This window comes from Fistularia commersonii, chromosome 9 (assembly GCF_037954325.1).
Source record: "Fistularia commersonii isolate RoL2024-O1a breed Wild chromosome 9, RoL_Fcom_v1.0, whole genome shotgun sequence".
NCBI classification, from domain to species: domain Eukaryota; kingdom Metazoa; phylum Chordata; class Actinopteri; order Syngnathiformes; family Fistulariidae; genus Fistularia; species Fistularia commersonii.
In genome coordinates this window covers 13,265,393-13,287,049 of record NC_141292.1, presented here as the reverse complement: position 1 = coordinate 13,287,049, position 21,657 = coordinate 13,265,393, and the positions used below count along the sequence as shown (strand labels likewise).

The 21,657-nt window shown below is 46.2% G+C and overlaps 1 protein-coding gene across 2 annotated transcripts in view; it reads right to left on the bottom strand.

Annotated features, from left to right (window-relative positions):
- Positions 1-2,651: 2,651 nt before the first annotated feature.
- pitpnm2 (phosphatidylinositol transfer protein, membrane-associated 2) overlaps positions 2,652-21,657 on the bottom strand; it is a 41,252-nt gene continuing 22,246 nt past the window's right edge. Inside the window, exons 9-27 of one of the 2 annotated variants that reach the window (XM_086152590.1) lie at positions 21,210-21,274; positions 20,428-20,518; positions 19,515-19,668; positions 19,242-19,431; positions 18,827-18,946; positions 18,402-18,604; positions 18,138-18,313; positions 16,897-17,067; positions 16,260-16,406; positions 12,869-13,027; positions 12,493-12,756; positions 10,837-10,985; positions 9,576-9,692; positions 9,161-9,277; positions 8,934-9,082; positions 8,459-8,608; positions 8,012-8,195; positions 7,584-7,712; positions 2,658-5,780 (exon numbers count right to left, since the gene is read on the bottom strand). In XM_086152590.1, the coding sequence (XP_086008716.1) occupies positions 5,391-5,780; positions 7,584-7,712; positions 8,012-8,195; positions 8,459-8,608; positions 8,934-9,082; positions 9,161-9,277; positions 9,576-9,692; positions 10,837-10,985; positions 12,493-12,756; positions 12,869-13,027; positions 16,260-16,406; positions 16,897-17,067; positions 18,138-18,313; positions 18,402-18,604; positions 18,827-18,946; positions 19,242-19,431; positions 19,515-19,668; positions 20,428-20,518; positions 21,210-21,274 (3,125 nt within the window). In that variant the 3' untranslated portion in view covers positions 2,658-5,390. Of the gene's footprint in view, positions 5,781-7,583; positions 7,713-8,011; positions 8,196-8,458; positions 8,609-8,933; positions 9,083-9,160; positions 9,278-9,575; positions 9,693-10,836; positions 10,986-12,492; positions 12,757-12,868; positions 13,028-16,259; positions 16,407-16,896; positions 17,068-18,137; positions 18,314-18,401; positions 18,605-18,826; positions 18,947-19,241; positions 19,432-19,514; positions 19,669-20,427; positions 20,519-21,209; positions 21,275-21,657 lie in introns of both variants that reach the window. The other variant, XM_086152589.1, reaches the window with a different exon arrangement.

Here is a 21,657-nt window from a genome sequence, read left to right as displayed (position 1 = left end):
GTCACTGTACGAACTGCTCCCCCTCATCCATCCGTCCATCCGTCGACCAGAGAGCAGCATCTCTGCTCCTCCATCCTGATGCTCGGGTACCTCCGCCTGCCTCCGCCTGCCGCCATCACCAACCTGTCAATCAGTCAGACTTTCTGTTTTGCCATCATGTTTCAGAGGTCAGGGGTCGCCAGCCTGACAAACCCAGGGGGCTCCTTCACTCCTGAAGGGCAGTAGCACTTCAAATTAAGGTCCTCCTAAAAAGTCAGCAGGAAATAAAGGGTTTATACAAGGACCATTAATTGTTATTTAGTCTTAAGGTTTAACAAAGGGTCAGCAGAAAGAGCAGGAGGGAGAACAATACTGGAGGCCAGATGAAGACATAGAGGGAAAATTTCTACACTCTCAATTATATATAATATTTGAATAGTAGAATATTTATATTAGTAGAATAATATTTGAATATTGGTATATAATGGTATATAGTAATGGTATATAGTTATACCATTATTGATAAAGTGGTACATTGTATTCCACATTTGGTGAAATGTTAATGAAACATTTTACCAACTTTGATTTAAAAAATCATTTTACCAAAGTTGGTAAAAACTTCAAAATGAAATTATTTTATCCACGTTGGTAAAATTTTACATTTTTTTAACGAATTATCCCCCCTCGCCCCATATTAGTAAAATATTTATTCTTCAGAATAAAAGTGATCCAAGTGAGATTAAATCTTAAAATCGACGGGCCCCGCAGTTTAGCTTCGGCCTTCCAGTCTCAGGTGGTCCGCTGACCCGAAGCAGCGAGTCCAGGGGCGGCTGGTTGTAAGACCCCTGCTGGGAGGCGCTCGGGGAGTTCAACCTCTGCTGCTTCACCCCCCCAAACCCGTGTTCTGATTCAAACCCCATAATCCGACGGTAATGGTGCTGTGGCGACTGCATCCCCATGGCAAATTGTACAGTTTTTATATATAAATAGTATAAATATAAATGTCAGAATTTACACGTCTGTTTCCCGGACGACGGGCAAAACAACTTCAATCATTCTCGTGTTTGTGTTTGTCACGTCACGTGACCGGCGTGTGACGTCAGAGCTGGAGCGGCCGCGCACAGGAAGATGGATGTCAGATTAGTGTTGTGCGATGGAGATGATTGACAGTTGCGGGTCTGCGTTTTCCCCAGACATAAAAAAAAAAAAAAAAAAAAAAAAATCACCAAGAAATTAAGTTTATGACCATAATGTATATTATTTATGAAAAATAATTTGTCAGATGACCTGAGATCAAGAGAACAAGAGAGTGGCCTATAAGTGACCTTCCAGTAGGGCTGGGAACCTGAAATACAGGTCATGTTTTAGCTGGTTAGCAAGAATCCCCCCCCCTCCCAAAGGTTACAGAGAAATGACCTGGAAACGGGATGGGGAATCAGCAACGGGACGGTGGGGCGGGGGTTGTGGCTGAAGCATCGCCGCTGGACGTCACCGCTGCCTCCCTTTGCACAAACACTGGAATAATGTTCTTGTTTTTCTTTTTATTCGATCATATATCTTCACCCTGGCCAGTTTTCTAAAGAGCAGTTGCCACTGGTAACGGCAGCCCTCCAACCGCCAGCGTCTGTGAGAAGTGTGTGTTTCCGTTTGGAAGTGTATTTATTGTCATGTTGAAAAGTGTAATCAGAGATTCTTCAGAGTGTTTCTGCGGACATTTCCACAAAACGCTGACTTTTCATTTCCACAAAATAAACAAAAAAAGTTGACGGACTGTTTTTATTTCCCGCAAAGATGTGGAGGGAGGCTCTCGCAGGAGTGGATCAAGTACCTTTAGGTTTCACTGCAATAGGCGTAGACGCACAAATCAGGAGGGAAAGGCTTGACCTTAAAAGTACAAGTGTTTCACCGGCTGTTTGTCCTCCACTAATTTCATACATTTTTAGCGCCATCAGTCTTAAAATTATTTTTTTCACTGATTTCATAGTCTGATTTAGTATTTTAATGTGAAGAAATGGTTATATTTAGAGGAGTATCATGTATGTAGAGGTTTGCACACAAAAGGCTAACATGCACAATAATAGATTATTTAATTTTTTTAAACCTTCACATCTTCCCATCTGAACTACAATAGAAAGACAAAGTAGATAAAATGCTGATACTTTGACAGCAATGTTTAATCCTTTTTGCCATTGACTTTGCAGGACATAAGGATCAATAAGTGACATTTTCTGATAATAATATATTGAAAAGGGGGATGTAGAAATTGATCATGACCTTCTTCAACAGGATCATCAATTTTTTGTAGCTATTAAAAATTAATGGTACATAACTGAAATGAAGAGCTATAGACTTGGAGACGCTGTAACTGGATCAGCTCTGTTTCATTTGGACTTTGAGGTTTTCAGTCATCGTCCCCAAATGGTTGGTTCTGATTGAAATTTCTATCCAATGTCAATGGATTATAATGGATTATTGATCCTTTGCTAATTTTCAGGTGTGTTTTGCCAGATCAATTGATTACTTTTCTATTTTTTTTCTCTTATTTCAAGCTTATTTGTTGTTTCTGTGGCTGATGTCCATCCTGCTAATGTTGTATTGGAGCTCCCTGAGCAGCTGCATGTTGTGAGGAAGAGGAAGGTTTCAGCCAAAGCTACCACAGAAAAAGCGACACGTCGACAACGGAACTGCTTTATTATTGTTTAGCATGAAGGTTACGTAGGTTTAATCTGCTCGACGACATGCAACATCTGGCTTCCCTCTGGGCTCGAGCCACTCCGCCATCCTCATCGTCATCACCATGGTCATGCACCGCCGACCGTCAAACCGGGTAAGTAAGTTTGGAAGTTTTTGTAAAATACTCCTGCCGGAAAAGTTGGAACAGGAAGGTCCTAGAAAACGTTCAAAAGCAGCTGTAAAGAGAGACAGGAGGGACTCCGGTACAAACGTTTTGCCAAGGGTGTGTGGTGTGTGTATGTGCGCGCGCGTGCGTACATGGTGACCCTGCTGCGGTTCAACAGTAATATTGCACTGATTTTAAAAAAAGAAAGAAAAAAAAAAAAAGGGTTGGTCTATGACTGTAAAGGGAAAAAATGCTACATTTTCAATCCAGTTGACCTGAATTTCTGTCCCTTTGTTTAGGTTGGACAAACAGATCGATTAATAAATAAATGACTACTCTCCATCCGACAGTTCTTTTACAGTATTTACACACAAACACACACACACACACGTCCGCGCAGGGGCCGCGACCTTTCCGCAACTCAGCCATCGGTTTCCAAAACTCCATAAACGTAAAGTTCGTTCCTCCGGTCCTCGCCATCCTTCCTTCCTTCCTAAAGTCACTCACATCATGGCTTAAAAAAAAGGGGACAAGGTGTGATGTTGATGTTTTTTGACTTGTTTGGCACTTTTTACATCAGTTTTTCCAGAAACTCAACAAACGGCAGCGTGGTGTGAAAGCAACCCGTGCACCTCCTCAAACAGACGACAGGTAACCTGAGAGCCTCGAACCCCTGAAACTAGCTTTTCTTCAATCTTACAATTCACTGTTTCCTTCTGACGTTTTTAAAAATCCCTGCTCGGCTTCTTTTTCCCGGGAGTTTTTCTCAGCTACATCTCAGGCAAATTGCTTCATCTGTCATTTCAGGAAACCTTCCACTAGTACACGACATGAAACCTGGTGCAATATTTCTCTAAATGCTAGTTTCCCTTTTTTTTTTTTTTTAAGTAGGCTCGGATCATCTCTTGGTATTTATCAGACATTTAATGCACTTTAAACTAATCATTTCTAGCTGGTTTTCACCTTTTTTTTCTAATTTTCCCAGCCCTAATTCTCATTTACAGCCTGCGTCCTTCTGCTGTCTCTAGTCCCCTGGTATTAGTACTCATTTACTAATGTTTTTCTCTGTTTTATCCTTCGGATCCCATCCGTTTGAAGGCGTGAGAAGGCAAAGCGCCTGGGCTCGGCTTCGAAGGACGTCTCTCGGCGGCTCGACGACGAGACTCGCCGCCCGGCTTCTTTGTATACGTGCATTCTTTTAAAACCGAAGGTAACGTCCCCACCGCTCCTTGTTTTTTTTTTTTTTTAAGAGTATGAAAAGACGCGGGGCAGGTGGGAGAGCGTGGGCCGCCTCCACTCCCCCACCAACATTCACTCCGGCGTGTTGGACGCCGTGTTTGGCGTCCGGGTGGGGGGCGGGCGATCGGACGGAGCGACGGGCGGCTGGAAACGGAAACGCGACGCGCAGCTTCGGAGGTAAAAATGCCGGGTGATCTAAAGGGATTGTTGCTGTGACTGGATGCTGAGACTGGGTGGATTTTTAAGGCCTTGAACATGGAGAGAAAGTGCAGGTCGGACGCCGAAACGTCGGCGGAGACGTTTCCCGTCAGCCACGTTGAGACACTCCGTCCAAGAAGCTTAGAGTTTCATCCTGAAGGGAGATTTTGTGCTTCGACTTTTTCCGCTTCAAGTGCAGCCGGAGTCTCGAGAGCGTCTGAAAGTTCTCGGTCCTCCTCCGGGTTGGGGTCAGTGGTCGGGGAGTTTCGGGAAAGACAGGCCCGTGTCCGTCTTTCCGATTGACCGACAAACTGTTGGTTCCTGTCAACAGCTTCCTGTTTCTAGTTTGAAGTGATAGGATCGGCTTCGCCAAGGCTGACAGTTTCCCAAGATTCCACCGTTTCAGGCGGTTTCTGATTTAAGTTTAACTTGGTTAAAGTTTCCGGTCATTTTTAGTTTTCTTTTAGTAAGAGTTCACTTTTGTTTCTGATTAAATATTAATTGTTCACTGCTGTCTTCTTTTATTTTTATGTAATATAAAAATTGTGTCCAGGGCATTCATTTTCTTTTTTTTTCCTTTTTTTTTTTTTTTTTTTTACAAAATCAACTTCAGGAAACTTCATCAGTTCATAGCCTGGAAAAAAAATCAGTTTGATGCATCGGCGCCTTCAGGAGAAGAGGCGAAAATGAGTTTGTTTCTTCAGCGTCTTGGATGAAGTGTCTCTGCGGTCTGACAGAAGCCGACCTCCCGTCGCTGTGAGATTTAAAAACTCTCTTCCTCTTGATCACCCCTAACGCCCCCAGCGACCGGCTCCTGGTTTCTCTTATTGCGAGTGTTTAACCGCAGTGGAACAGAACCCGTGTTGCTGACGTGAATGTGGCCTGAGCTCATGAATTGTGTGGGGTGGGACGGGGGTGGAGGGTCTGCTCAGTACAAGGTTAGTTTAAGGCTTATATTATGCAACTGAATCCTTCCTGGTTCCTCATCCTGCTCTAAGTCCCCGCGGGTCTTGAAAAGGTCCGACTTCAACAATCTGGCTACGCGCTCCTTTGTTCGTCCGCCGCCGGAGCGTTCCACTCCCCCTCGACGCGGAGATCATGGTGGTTCGATCCGGCCCGGGGGTCCCGCGTCTCCTCACTTGGGCCCCAACAACCCGGCGCTCCCCTCCCTCGTGCTGCCGCTGCGACCCCAGCAGCCGGCGGCGATGCTCATGCTCCTTTGTGTCGCCGCGGTGACGGACCGCTCCCGCTCTACCTCGCACTGGCTCAGCGTTCGCTCGGTCCGGCCCGGCTGGCCGGGGGAACTCGACCCCGCCGCCGTTATTCCGCCGCCGCCGCCGCCCGGCTGCTTGGAGGAAAAAGTGCGGAAGATGTGGTTGCGCTTGCGCAGGAAGTCTCCGGCGGTGGCGTTGAGGCCAAAGCTGCCCTTGCGGAGAACCATGCGGGCGCTGGGGGACTTGGCGGGCCGAGACCTCTGGTGGAACTCCAGCTGGGACAGGTGGGAGGCGTAGCCGTCCGGGATGAACTGGAACAAACACAGAACGCAATATTCGAATCATTTCATCGGAGATCGGAAGTGATTTCTAAGAAAACCTGAAACAAAATATTGACTTTTAAAGTATTGAGTTTAAGGCTGTTCCTCACTTTCCAATCATTTTAGAACAAAAGTTCCTTGTTTTCACTTCAGTATTTCTTTTGTAAATGATAAATGAGGTCATTATATTTTCTTTAAGAAAAGGAATTCCAACTTTTTTCAGGTCATTTGTTACTTTGCTTTTGGGGTCATTTTTGAATGATATTCATATAAGTTGTGGCGCAGTGGTTAAGGCTTACACCAAACAGCGAGAAGGTCCCTGCTACAGACCTTACGGACTACCCTATTTTCTGGACTATAAGCCGCTACTTTTTTCCTAGGTTTTGAACCGTGCTGCGTATACAAAACTGCGGCTATTCTGCGGATCTTTCTTCCACCGCTAGGGGGTGGAAGTAGAATCCAAAATAAGATAAGACGTATAAATCAATGCAAAGAAGAATAGCAGAGAGAGCAGGTAAAAAGCAGATAGAAAAACGCACGGCAAATTACCAACTGGTACTTATTTTCAAATCCTCAAATGGGTTTCAGCCAAGATGATTAAAGTGACTTGTGGTGATGTATACAGATGTATGTATGATGTTTGTTTCCATATGTGGTTCAGTAATGGGCTGCTGACCAGGGCGTAACCTGTCTCTGGCCCAGTGACAGCTTAGATAGGCTCCAGCATCTCACAACCCTGAGTGCAGGATAAGCGGTGGATGATGAATGAAGGAATGAATGAATGAATGGATGGAAATTCATATTACTGTTATTTCCTGACTATTGAGTGCACCTCAATGTAAGCCGCGCCGGCTAAAAAAAATCAAAATAGATATATGTCTACATATATAGGCTGCACTTGTCTGTAAGCCGCAAGTGTCCACGTTGAAACATGAGATATTTACACAGAAACATTTTTTTAATTAAATACATACCAGTAATATCCACAAATACGTACTGGAATATTTTCTTTTTTCCGAATAGTGCCTTTTTCAACACGGCTGTTGAAAAAGACTAGTAATATATAACACAAGGAAAAGTCCATCCATCCCCCCATTTTCTATCCCTTCTTCTTCCTCCTCCAGCTGATCACTATCTTGGTGTTTCTCCTGCGCACTAAAACCATTATAGTCGTCTTCTTCACTGTCGGAATTGAACGGCCTCTGAATTTCACAGTAATTCATTGGTCCGATGTGACGAGGCTAAATGTTTTGGCGGCATGACGCTCCATCAATCCATTAATTCGCCACATCATTGTTTAAGCTGCAGTACGGTAGTTATGATCAAATCTTACTTTTCTCATTTGATGCAGAGGCAGTTTAAAAGTGTCCTTCCTATCTGAAGGTTTGCGCTCTGACTCCCAGCTCCTCCTGTCTGCCTGCTGAAGCCTTCTTGGGAAAAGACACTGAACCCAAACTTGGTCCCGATGGTCCAGTTAGTTTGCGTGCGTGCGTGTGTGTGAGCGTGTGTGTGAGTGTCGACTAGGATCCGGAGTAATGCACTCCGAAAGCACAAGGTGTTGAAAGCACCATTTGAGACCATACACTTGCTATGTTTCTTTAATGGTACTTAACTTGATGCATTACGCTAAGTACCATTAATCTGAAGGCCATTAATCAATAAAAAGTAATTGGGTTTTGTGATAGTTAACTCTTTGTATTTTACTTTGATGGTGTTAATTAGATCGACTTTTTACATTGATTTGATTTCTTGTACTTTTACAACCCCCCCCCCCCCCCACACACACACACACACCTGACACTGGTGCTGCATCTTCTTGGTGGGCCGTCCCACGATGTAGATGTGTGAGGGTGGCAGGCCAACCGAAGTGTAGACAGAGATGTCCTTCGTGGAGCCGTAGGCGGCGTAAATTCTCATGTGGGCCTGGAGACACAGAGGTCAAAGTTCAGAGGCCGTCAGGCTTATCATTTTTTACTTTAACTGATTTCTGGATTATTGTTTTTTTTCCCGTGATTCTAGGTCATTTCTGACGTCTCGGTGATTATTCGGTGTTTTTCTGGATTTCCTCATGAATCATCACAACAAAGATCAACTTGGCAAAACAATTATGGATCAAAAAAAAAAAGATGCTGGCGTTTTTACTATTTCAGGGGGAAATGTTGTCTTAATCAAACAGTCCAAGATCATCCTTTAATAATACACACACACACACACACACACACCTCTCCGATTAGGGTCTTGAGGAAGTTGGCCTTGTGCCTGAGCGGGTCGTGGACCAGCCCGTCACAGAAGGACACGATCCCGTGGGGGAAGTTGTGCTGCGACAGCCAGGCCATCACACGCTGCTTCTGCATGTCGGGACGCCCCGTGACGTAGACAATCACGTAGCCCAGGTCCTGCCAGTACCTGCATCGCAGCCAGAAAAGCACGCTATTTAATGTGATGACCATCGATATGATGTTTCTTACAAATGTATCGCTGACTGTTTTCACGTCTAGCACATTTTTTTCCAGTCATTTATTCCTCCACGAGATCAACTCTTGACGTCCAGGAGTTTCCCTCTCCTGCACCTTTCTTTCCTAAATCTATCATTTCAATCAGAAACGCAAAGAATCTGGACCTTTGTTATTATTGCACAGATCGATAAAATGTTTCTTCAGGTTTCGTACCTCACCACGTCCACAGCTCCTGCTCGCACCTTGGGGTCACTGCCCATGATGGACACGCTGGCGGCGAACGACCCGTCGATACTGAACACCACGAACTCCGTTCCCCGGGGGACGACGGTGAGGTAGCTGTCTGCAAAAGTGTGGTCTCCCCTGTTGGAAACACGCTTTTTTTATGAAGTGACGGTCCAGTAAAAATAAATATGTGCTTTTTCCCAACAGAATCCCCACAGAGAACCCTCTTGCCTGTTCTCCATTAAAACAACGGATGAGCGTAAAGGAACAAGAAATAATCAATTCTTCATGTTTTACTCGTCTATGAAAGATCAATGCTCAGATTCCTCAATGGACTCTATTGCCAACCTGTGGCTGAGGGACCCGCTAAGGTGAGGATTGCGCGGGTTTGCTGACAGAAATCAAACCGATTTCGACATGTCTCTCTTTTTTTTCCATTAAAGTAGAAATAAAATTCACGGACCGGACCACCATCTTGACAGGGTAGACACCGATGCCCAACCGCCGGCTTCCGGGAATTTCGTAGGAGATCCGCCCGCTGCTGTTGGTGTGCTCTGTGCCGAAGAAGACCCACTCCCCCGAGGGAGGCTGCGTCATGATGTGCACGTCGATCTGCGGGAGACAGTGACGGTGTCAAACTTGTCGAACCCGTCCCCCCGTCACGATAGCCTGCGTGACTGCGGGCGTTACCTTCTCGCCGGTGAGCGTCACCATGTCCAGAGGCCCGTACATGAAGCGGCCCATCACCGTCTGCCCGCTGTCCTCCGAGAACACGGCGTCGTTCACGCGGTGGTTCGCCGTTACGTTCTTAAAAAACAAACAGGTGATGTCATCCTCTAAACAATAATGCACTAACAAATAGTGTAATTCGTAGTTTTACTACAATATCTACTCGTATGGGGACAGATAATACAGGTGAAAGGCCAGGAAAATGCAGTGTCAGAGACAAAAAGATGTCCCCAAAATGAGAGGAAATCAGGGGTTCCAGGGGTTGGGGAAGGGTTGATTCTCTCAAAGGGGATTTATTTATAAACAAACTACTCTCTTTTTCTTATTGCTGTTGACCGTCCGGTGTCAACATTTAGAAAATGTCTAGGGGTTTTACCCTGATTTTGACGTGAGTGCGTTTGCGGAGCCATTTCTCCCGGGGTTTGGACGGCGTGAACTCGGATACTTCTTTGCCGTCCAGCTCCAGGATGCTTGAATTGTCGTGCCTCATCACCTGCAGGGATACAGAGACACAGACCTCTGAGGAGATCGGATGGTAGGAATACTTTTCCGCCGTCAGGAGCGACGGTTGTTCAGTTAACATCTTCATTAATCTGAAATCATTAGATGCTCTAAAAAAACTCACTCCAAGTGGGAGGATGTGACTTTTCGGTTGGTTTCTTACCAACGCCAAATCCATTTGTTTGCAGTGTTTTGGGAAATTTCACACCGCCACGTTTTCGGCTTCTTTTTTTTTCCGTTGCTTGTTTTTCCGATTTCTGGCACTTTTCGACTGGATTCTCGGGCGGCTCTTTGGTAAGTTTCAGATCATTTCACATTTGTCGGTGCTGATCGATGAACGCTAAAATAGATCTGTCACATCTGCAATCCCACCTGGACGTCGATATTTGGTTGACTGTAGGTTTTGACATGTGAGGGCGACTCTCCATTTGGATCCTGACGGCAGATGTGAACAACTACGACACCAATCTCTATATGAGGTGGCATTTAAACCCTTTCTAATGTTTATACACTGCTCAAAAAAATAAAGGGAACACTTAAAAAACACATCCTAGATCTTAATGAATGAAATATTCTTATGAAATACTTTGCTCTTTACACAGTTGAATGTGCTGACAACAAAATCACACAAAAATGATCAATGGAAATCAATTGTATCAACCCTTGGAGGTCTGGATTAGGAATCACACTCAAAATTAAAGCGTAAAAACAAACTCCAGGCTGATCCAACTTTGATGTTATGTCCTTAAAACAAGTCAAAATGAATCTGTGTTGCTTCCTGAGTGGACACTATGATTTCACAGAAGTGTGATTGACTTGGAGTTACATTGTGTTGTTCAAGTGTTCCCTTTATTTTTTTGAGCAGTATATATTTTGGGTTGATTTCCATCATTAAATTCCAACAAACAATTTCTGACACCTTTTTTTTTTTCTTTTTATTCCTGGTTTGTTTATTTTTATCATGTTTCTTGAAGTTTTTCTGATGTTATTCAAATATTGATCACATCTTCTGCCAAGCATTTGTCTAATGTCGCTTAAATTAGAGTAAAATCCCTTAAAGGTTAATTTTAGGTATGGTAGACGCTTCTTATGGAATTCTTTCTCTGTTAAACTGAAAGAACGCTGGAGCTGCAAACCTGTCTGAGCAGGAAGGAGACCACATCCGTTGACTCCCAGTAGGAGGCGTGGAAGAGGTGGGGGAGGGCCACGGTGGGAAACGCTGTCAGAGCATCTGGACAGTAGAGGGCGTAGTCCATCCTCTTACTGCCCCACCAGCGGGAGGCGACTACAGCGGGAGGAGAAACAGGGGGTTAGGGGTCGCTGCAGCAGGAAGAGGCAAGGTGGAGATAACACTGCAGCAAAAGGAGAGAACAGGAGGAACACCACTGCGAGAAGAGTAGAAACACCGAAGCAGCGGGAGGAGCAGAGGAGGAGAAACACTGCCGGGCATGTAGCGAACATTGCGGCACGAGGCCGGGAGAAATACAGTTATGAAACACTGCAGCAGGAGGGGGGCGAGGAGGTGAAACACGATGTACGACAGGAGCAAAGGGTTGTATGCACTTCTGTTGGAGGAGGATAAGAAACTGCAGGCAGGAGGTGCAGAGGAGGTTTGCTGTGTTTGTGTTCAAACAGCAGATGTTTTTCCTCATCAGGGCAATGAGGAAGTGCATTCAGAGGATGCATTCCACCGTGCAGGACGCGTCAGAATATCAAACGGGTCAAAAGTGGGAAACAGGCCTTGGGCAGACTCCTTTTTACTGTTAAACTGTCAAAAAAAAAACATTTTCAGGGCGTCTGAAGATTTAATAACATTTTTTTTTTTAATCAATCAATCATTAGGTGATAGGATTCCGAACCCGGATAAAAAAATAAATGAAATAACCTGAACCCTCCGACACGAGCGACATGCTCTCCGACAAAAACAAGCATTTAAAAGTTGTTGGTCGTCACAGAAAGAGCATGGTACCAATTATACATTCATCCTTTTTTATAAAGGGGCGTCAGGGTGTGGTTCCTTCTCTGATTTGCTGATTGGGATCGAATCTGTGATTTTTCTGTGGAGGTTCATTAAAGAACTGGTTTTAAGCCACATTTATCAAAGGCGGTTCTGAAGGAAGCCGAGGGACTGGGATAGAACGGGCCACTGGCTCCGGCTCCGGGTGGTGGCGGGGGTTCGGATCCACAGTGGCAGGAGAGAGAAACTGTCAGAACCTCCTCAGTGGCTCTGAGGAGGACAGGGTGTAACGATGAACAAATCTGCTCTGACCAAAAACGACTAAATCGTAATTCAATTATCACATCATAAAAATGTATCGCTTGAAATTGAAAAAAAATTACATTCATTTACAAAATCCTGAAAATTACTGTTATAAATACTACGTTTTTACTCCAAAATTGTCTGGAAATGTACCAGCAAATAGTTTCTCATTTACCTGAACATAGGCAAGAATATCCTTAAAATATTATTTAAAAATTACTGAAAAATCTCCCTGTAGATCAAAATTTAACAGTAACTGGAACTGACCTGAAAATAAGAATAAAAAAACGGAAGAGGAACTATTCACTAGGTGTCAATAATGCATAAATATTAATGAGACAGACGAAATGAAAAACTAAGATGGTCAGATTTGTTGAACTATTTCCTGACTGCCTTTAAAAACTGGGCCATGTGTCATCGTTACACCCCTGGAAGTCACAGCAGGAACTGCGGGAGTTACTTGGAGACACCAGGAGGAGGAAGGATAACCAGGGGAGGAGGCCATTTCCTGTCTCTACAACTCCCAGGGTACCTTGCTCTATGTTCTTCACTAGCCCGGGCGACGGGGGCGCCGAGCTGATGTCTGCGATGTCAGAGATGACATCGGGAAGGTCGGAGGTCTTGTCAGAGCTTAGGTCCGAGCTCTGCCCGGCCTCCAGGCCGTTGGCTCGGGGGAACACCTGGCGGGTTTTCTTGCGGGGGCGGGGGGACGGGGTCCGGGGAATTAGCTTATTGAATGGCGGTGGCAGCTGGGACAGCAGGCCGGCCCGCTGGGCTACGCCCCCATGTTTGTGGGCTGGGAGAGGGGGGGGGGGCGGGTGAAAGGGGGAGGAAATTATAACATCAACATGAAGCCTGAAGCAGAAAACCACTGGGAACCCCCAGGGGGGGGTCAAAGGTCAACTCACTGGTGGCAATGTTGGAAGCGTTGAAGGAGTCCGCCATGCCCGACACCTGGCTGGCAATGCTGGCCTCGCTCGCCCGGCGGGCGCAGCGGAGGTGAGGGAGGCCCGGGGATGTGGAGGGAGGGAACAAATCCCCCGTGGTGTTGGGGTGCGGAGACTCAGCTGAGGAAGAAACACCAAATTCATAAACATAAATACTGGAATTAAATGACCTCACAGAAATATGTTGTAGTGAGTCACGAATGTTGGGGTTTATCTGGATGCTTGGTGTGATATTGGGGTAGCTGGGAGTTTTGTGGTTGTGGTTCGGGGTGCAGGGAATTCTGTTTTTTTTTTACCTGGAATTTGAGCGGGAACAGTTAGTTTTATTGCAGGCTTGGGTGGCGTGGCTGTGGCCAACAACAGCTATTGCTTATTAAACGGATGTTTTACCGTCAACCAGGTGTTTTCCCTGAGTAAACCGCTACAATATGTACAAAATCAAGTGAATATTAGAAAATACATAGAGGTCAAATAAAAATGAAGTACGACATATTTTTATCACGATGCCAATTTGTGTATACTTTGGGAATCACTCAAGTTGATCTCATCAATAGGGAGTCCTGATCACTGCATGGAACCTCATCAAGAATGTTCTGCTTGATGAAATAAAGCCATCAGAACGGCCAAGGGGCGGTACAGTGAGAAGTTGGACAGTTTCTACTCCACTGCTAATCCTGGGCGGATGTGGCAAAGGTCTGAAGCACATCACAGACTACAAGTCCCCCAGACCACCTCAACACCTTCTACACCCGCTTCCAGACCCCCGACAACAGCAGAGTTGAGTCACACACACTACTGGACCCACCCTCACCCCTCCTCTCTCCCAACGGTATCATCAAACCGGGCACACAGAGCCTTCTGCTGCAAGGCAGCTGGACCGGACAACATCCCGGGGCCCTCAGAGCGCGCGCCGACAAGCTGGCTGATGTTCTCACCTCCATCTTTAACCTCTCCGCCGCCCCCCGCTTCAAGAACACTACCATCGAATGACTACAAGCCAGTAGCACTCACTCCAATTACTCTGAAGTGTTTTGAGAGAGTGGTGCTGGCCCACATTCAGAGCAACATCCTGGACACCCAGCCTGGACCCACTGCAAATTGCATACCAGTCCAACAGGTCCAGCTCAGACGCCGCAGCCGCCACCCTCCATTACACCCTCTCCCGACAGGAAAACAAAGATTCCTGCATCAGGATGCTCTTTGTGGACAACAGCTCAGCCTTCAACACGGTCATCTCCCAAAAACTCACACACATAATGTCCACCCTCAGCCTGCACCCCACACTCTGTGACTGGCTCCTAGACTTCCTGACTGGCAGACCCTAGTTTTTGAGGATATGTAATAGGACTTCAGCCAGCACCATCACAAGCACGGGCACTCATCCTCATCCTCGACATCCTCTACACCCTGTTCACCTACGGCTGTGTCCAAAACCTGAAGTTCACAGACAGCACCGCAGTGAGAGGACAAATCACTGGCGGGGATGAAAAAGCCTACAGGATGGAGGTGGCCAGTCTGGTGTGAGAACAACAACCTCACCCTCAACACGGACAAGAAGGGGAGGAGGTCCTTAGGTTGAGAGGGTGAGTAGCTTCAAGTACCTAGGTGTCCACATCAGTGAGGGCCTCACCTGCTCCACCAACACCACGCAAACAGTTAACATTACATTACATTACATTACATTACATTATGTTACAGTCATTTAGCAGATGCTTTTATCCAAAGCGACTTACAAGAAGTGCAATTCAGCCACCGATGATCCGAAGTACCAGAAGTCGGAAGTCAGAAGTGACCACTCAACCAAATAGCCATCTCAGAACCATATACATACATATATTTATTACATCCTTTCTTTTTTTTTTTTTTTTTTGCGGAGGGGTTGGGGGCTAAGTGCGATTAGTAGAGTAGTACTTGGTGAAGAGGTATGTTTCAAGCTCCCGGCGAAAGATGGGCAGCGACCCCGCTGTTCTGGCCTTTTTCCGGGAGTTCGTTCCACCACTGAGGAGCCAAGACCGAGAAGAGCCGAGACCTGTTCGAGACGGGTTTAAGACCGGTTTGATCGCAGCCGGGGGCTCTGAGTGATGGGGTGGACGGTCGCCCAGAGGTGGCAGATCGGAGGGGACGGGTAGGGACATGGGGCTTGACCATATCCTGGAGATAAGACGGGGCTGTTCTATTCACCGCCTGGTAGGTGAGCACCAGGGACTTGAACTTGATGTGGGCGGCTACCGGGAGCCAGTGTAGGGACACAAGAAGGGGAGTTGTGTGGGAGAATTGGGACCCAACAGTGGCTGTTACTTTCTGAGGAGGCTGTGGAGCTTTGGCATGTTGCCTAAGATCTTCAGCAACTTCTACAGCTGCATTATTGAGAACATCTGCATCACGGCATAGTGCGGCAGCACGACCACTCTGGGCCACAAAGACCTGCACGAGTGGTAAAGACTGCAGAGAGGATCCCCAGATCCTCAAGACAGCTGCCTCCATCGCCAAGGACCACACCCACCCCCTGCACCAGGGGTGTCAAACTAATTTTCATACATCGGCTAACCCTCAAAGGGCCGCATGCAACAGTAACAGCATAAATGTCACTAAATGTAACCAAATGTAATGTAACGTAAATGTAACTACTCCTCAATGTTAAATCATGACAGCATGAATTGTGGGAACTGTGTTTGACTAATTTATTTTAAGACAATCAGACCTTTTAAGACGTTCTTGTGGGCCGCATGAAAAGACGTGACGGGCCACATTTGGCCCGCAGGCCTTGAGTTTGACACATGCACCCTACACGGACAGTTCGCACTCCTCCCCTCCAGTGGGAGCTGCGAGAGTGTGAAACGCAGAACAACACGACTTAAGAACTTGTTCCAACCAACTGCCATCTCAACAACCATGTTGACTCCTCTCAACATTATTACAATTGCACAATTCTGCAATTATGCACTTAACATCCAGCAGAGCCAGTGTGGACTAAACTTCATATTACTTGACTGTCTATTTAGACTGTCACTTTGTGAGTTGCACTCAGCTTTAATTTGCATATCTTAACAATACTGTGTAAGTTTACATTCCCTGCACTGTTTGCATTTCCCCTGCACTGCTACGTCAAGCTACGACAGTATGTTTATTTTTATTTATTCATCAGTCCTCATCTGGATGCACTCAGGACAGCAAAGTAACAATTTCATTCAACAGGGATGTACTTTACAGAATGCACACATAACGATTAACATTCTAAATCTTGAATGTAGAACAGTTACCAGATGAGGAACAGCGGGGTTTTCGTTTTAAAGACTTTGACGCCGAATGAAGTTTGTGTCTGTATGTGTGTGTGTTTGTGTGTTACCCGCACCCTCGGTGAGGGGCGGCGGCGACAACGGCCAGTTGAGGATGGGGACGGGGATGGACGTCTCCTGGGCTGACGGGGTTTCTGGGTTGCGGAGGGGGGCCGTGACACCGCTCTCCAACAGGATCTGAAGGTTGCTCTGCACCGTCTCCACTAGGGGGCGACATGGCGGAGATGAATTCATCCGTTCATTATCTACCGCTTGTCCTGCACTTGAGTTTTGCTAATGCTTGACCCTACCCCAGCTGTCACTGGGCAAGAGGACCGCTCCTTTCGGATGGCAAAAATTGTTATTTAAAAAAAGCATTTCCTGGGAATCAGATATTAGTGTAAGACAAAATTTCTAAAATTAAGAAAGAAATTAACAAACCAATACCAGAAAGTTACTAGAGCATCGTCTAGAATTGTGCAAGAAATAGTCTTAGAATAAGTCTTAGAAAAAAAGTCTTAGAAAAAAACAACAGAATTATTTTCCAAATTTGTTAATAACGGGAAGAGTATTTTTGTTGATAAAAGCGAAAATAAAAATTAAGAAGAGAATATCAGCATTACTGCATTAAGTTTTGTAATGGTCCTGCGTGGGTGTAATCAGATGTTGCCGTGGTTCCGCAGCCTTCTGTGGCGCCTCAGCCAGGAGACTCACCCAGTAGAGGCGAGTGTCCGTCCCCGAGGGGGAAGCGCTGATAGCGGGGGACGCTGAAGGGAGGCAGCAGGTGGAAGCGTTTGTTCAGCAGGGGTTCGAGGCGGGAGGCGGAGGGGTCGGCCGGGTGGAAAAGGTTGTAGACTTGCTGGCAGGCCGGACGGAGGGCCGACACTGAGGGCGGAGGACAGGTCGGTCAGTGGGCGGAGCCTCTGTGGGCGGGCGGACAGGTGAGTCACCTGTCATTACAACTGAGACTCAGTTGACAGTACATGGAAAATGATGTTATTATATTCATAATAAATACACATTTCAAGTGATCATTTCCTCCTGTTTCAAAACTATTCCGATCATTTTTGACCGATATCTGTGTGTTTCTGAGGTTCCTGTACTTCAAATCTTCATGAGAGAACTGGCTCTGACGCTAACAAGGGTTCGACTCCACCTCAGTCCGCCAGCCCTAATGGCTCAAACAAGTCTGGACTCCGATGATAATGATGATGATGACGATAATGAAGAGCCTCCCGAGTGAGTCCCAGCTGCAGCGCCGTCACCCTCTGACCCCTCAGTCACATCCACGCTCCTTTCCGTCACGTCCTCTTTTTCCCATCAAAAAACTGCTTTTGGCCCTTTGCGCTTTTGTTTTCTTCCTCCCCTCGATCAAAACCTTGACCTCCGACCTTTGGCAGCAGCTTCAAAGCAGCAGATTGAATCCCATGCAAGGAAGAGACGTCAGGGACGAGTTCTCTGCTCCTTCGGCTCCAAATTGTCTCAGAGTGAAAACAAAGAGTGGAGAAGCTGGAGCGACGATATATCATCATGGTTTCCGGACGCTGTTTAATAGTTTTTAGCGGATAATGAATCCGGTCAAAGTTACTTTGCTGCACTTCTTCAACCAAATTCCAACTCAGTTTTAAGCATACTTTGATTCTTTTTGTCTAAAGTGAATGTTTGCATCAACTGCAATAATCAAAAGGTAATTATGGTGTAAATGACAGCCCCCTTTCCAGGAAATATTTATCAGTCAGAAGGATTCAGATGACTTTCAACCGACGACTAATTTTCCCTTCAGTTCACACTCTTCGTAAGAGCTTCTGCTCATTTGATCAATGACCGCTGCCTTTTCGAGGCAACTTGACTTGTCGTTCGGAAATTATGCCCCCCCTCCATTCTATTTGCACCTTCACCTGACCGTCTATCTGTGAGCGGGTTCACTGACCAACAGGTCTTCTCTGCTTCCTCACCGTCAAGCGAGGGCACCACCGTCTTCCTCAGCGCCAGAACCAACCCAAGCGGAGACCCGAACAGGAAGAAGTCGGTCACCTCGAAGTCAAACTTCCCCAGGGAGCCCCCCTCCAGCATGGTGCTGTTACTGGAGCGCCGCGAGCCTGTCTCCCCATGGATGATGCTGGAGTGGAGGCTGCGAAGGCAAACACCCCAGGGTTCATCTGCATGTGCGTCTGTTTGTGTGTGGACGCGTGTGTGCGCTTGCGCACCATCAGTCTGACCTGGACAGGAAGGCCTGGTGGTGTTTGATGGTGTCCAGCTCGTACGTTGATGAGTCGCTGCGTTTGCGTGGGAGCTGCTTTTTGGGGTCGTCGCCCCCTGTGCAGCGGGGGATGTCGATGTTGCTTCGGCTGAGGTGGCGGCTTCCCTCCAGGGACGGCGAAGCGTTGTTGATGACGATTCCTGGAGAGAGGAGGTCTGTGTCCTGACGGGCAGAGACCAGAAAAACAACTTCATTTATCTATTTCTGTCATGATTCCGGAAGGTCGCGTCTGCCGAGGTTCTTCGGTGCTTCATCCCAAATCACCGTTCAGAGAGAATCAAAGGCAAAGAAGGCAATTATTTTCTGATCCTAATGAAATCTAGCCGTGTCCCTCACAATATGGCAACCGAGGTCAATGGTCTCTCCTCTGGTGCCAGGAGTTACCTGTATGCTGATGGCGCTTCCCCGCCGGCTGCTGTTCTGGCTCTCCAGCACTGTCACTGAGCTGCTGCACAGGGCGTCAAAGCCCAGGATCCCGCCCACACAGTCACCGACAACACACACCTGCAGCGGAAAGAAAACGCACACCGACACACACATTTAGGTTCATATCAATTAATCATCTTCTTAAGGAAACACTTTCTCTGTTTGTTAGATTCTACTTCCTTTTCCTGTAAATTATATCTCAGGCCAAAGTAATCACAGATTTTTTAACATAATTCTTTCCTGTTGACTGGGGAGATGTGATTTTTTTTCCTCATCAATGCAAACCAGAAAAGCAGTTAAGATAAAGCCAGGGATTTGGGTTTCTTCTCCGCACTCAGGAGCGACACCTGCGACCTTCAGGTCGTGACATCACCTGGCCAGTGAACGACGCCCCCTCCAAAGACTTGATGAAGTCTGTGTACACCTGGTTGGCTCTCAGGATGACGGTTGCCACGGCATCCTGGTACTGTGGGGCCGAGGTGGCCAGCAGTGGCAGCGCAGCGAGCGGGATGTGGTCCTGGCTGCTGGAGAGGCAACCCTCATCGTAGCTGTAGGGGCTCAGGCTGGAGGGGGGGGGACGACACGCACGCGTTTTTAATCACTCGTTCCCACCGAGACGCCCGAAGAAAAATTGCGTTTCGCTCACTTGGAGACGAGCGAGAAGGCGTCGACACAGACAGCGGGACAGGGGACCATCCGGATGGCGAGGCGGCCCAGCGCTGTGGGGTAATGGACCCTCATCACGGTCTCAAAGGCACCGCTCAGCGTGTTCATGTCGCCGTGCTTGCTGCTCTGTTCGCCTGCAGATACACAGGACGTTCATTCCCGTCAACACGTATAACCACAATCATTCCTACTAATCATACCTAATCATTCACTCCTTCCTACTATTATCTATTACTGTTATGTTTTTGCTTGAAACTCTGGCACAACAATTTCCTTCGGGATAAATAAAGTTGTTCTCATTCTCATTCTCTCATTCCCTCTGGCTCCTTGTTACAAGTCAGCAGAAAGACTGGTCTTCAAGACATTCTACCCTGATGACTTTAAACCAACAGACTTCTCTAGATTTTAATGTAACTTCAAACAATATATTTTTGACTTGTTTTCCAGTGATTTCATATTAACATCCAGATGACTTTTCATGTTCTACTGTGAATATTAAGGGTTTTTTTTTCCAAATAATAGTTTCAGCAACTGACCTTCAACATAATTCGCTGGTGATACTTGCATTCTTTTTGCAGAATTTACATGCAATGACATGCAATTTTTCTGCTAATGTTTAGTCAATTCAAAAATAAATGTCAACAAAAAAAAAGACAAACTGATGTGTTTTCAGATCAACTTTAAAAGCATGAAATAAAAGGTAGAATGAAATCATAAAATGGACCTCTTCCTGCTCCTCTCCCTTAATCCAATGTTTGTTACTTTCTCGGCTTATTGGTTTGGTTTTTTGTTTTTAAATACATTTTTGAATATTGTTCTTTCACACCTTCGCCGCTATACTACTTTATGAAAAGTCATTCCTGAATTTGACAATAAAAATGAAGGTGTGGTACCAGAGCCGGTGTCCAGAATGTTTCCTCCATGCAGGACCAGCACCAGGACGTGAATCTTGGACTGCTGGAGACACTGCTGAGAGGGACAGTCCTGCAGCAGGACAGAAGGCAGGGGACAGGATTTGACGTGAAGGAATGAGAAGGTGCCAGACGGAGGTCGAGGGGCAACACATACTGGCTTGTAATTTGCTCTCTTAACTTTTCGGGTCTGGTTTTAGAACTTGCTTAGTGTCTCAGATGTTCAAGTTTTCCTCAAAAAACCTTACAAACAAATTTCATCTCTCAAGAACTGATAGCCATTGTTTCAAAACAATGTCATTGAAATAGAAAATGAATGTTTTTGTTTTCTGACATTTTGCTCATTTCAACTTAATGTAAAGTAATGTGAATGTACTTTTTGCATAGTATCCATGAACATTTTAAAAAGGAAATAAAATGTTCGAGTCCCTTGCGTTGACAATCCCCCGCCGTCTTTAACCTCTGTCAGAGACGTCTTATGTTGCTTCTGAGAAAGACTCTAGTTGTTATCCTCACCCTCTGCTCTTTAAGCTCTAGATTCCGGGGAACCTTATAGGCCAACACACACACACACGCACGCACATGCAGACACACACACACACACACACACATAAGATATGTAACCTGTTCAAACCCTGATCTTCTAAAATGGGAGTGTTGCCGGCGGCAGCAGCACGACAGAAAGCTAATGGCGTCGCCTGGTGTTTAATGAAGGGGTGTGAGGAAGACGCGGATGAGATTAGAAAGCAGCGACGAGGCCGAACCTCCATCTGCGTCTCCTCATTACTCATGGCGGCAAACTCCCCGGCTGACTCCTGGTACAGGGTTTCTGCGAAAACAGATTTTTATCCAGTCACAGACGGAGGAGCACGAGTGAAACTACAAACGTCATTCCGCTTCAATTATTAATTAATTCCAGATTAAGAGCTGATGCAACAGGGAGGGTCATTTTTTCTCCTCTTCAGAGAAACATGCTCTTCACAACCGAGTTGAGAAGGAACAACTGAAAGACTCTTTATTCTCTAAAACCTGAAGCTGAGGGATTTATTCTCAGATCATTTTCGGATGCCTGATGACAGCTGACATTGACGTTGAATTTTCTTTATTTAAAAAGGTTTGTTCTCTAACTCTGGGTCGAAGGCATCCAGAGTGCCGATGTTTTAATTTGTTAACACATCGCTTTGAACTCCAGACATGGGTTTGAAGGACTCA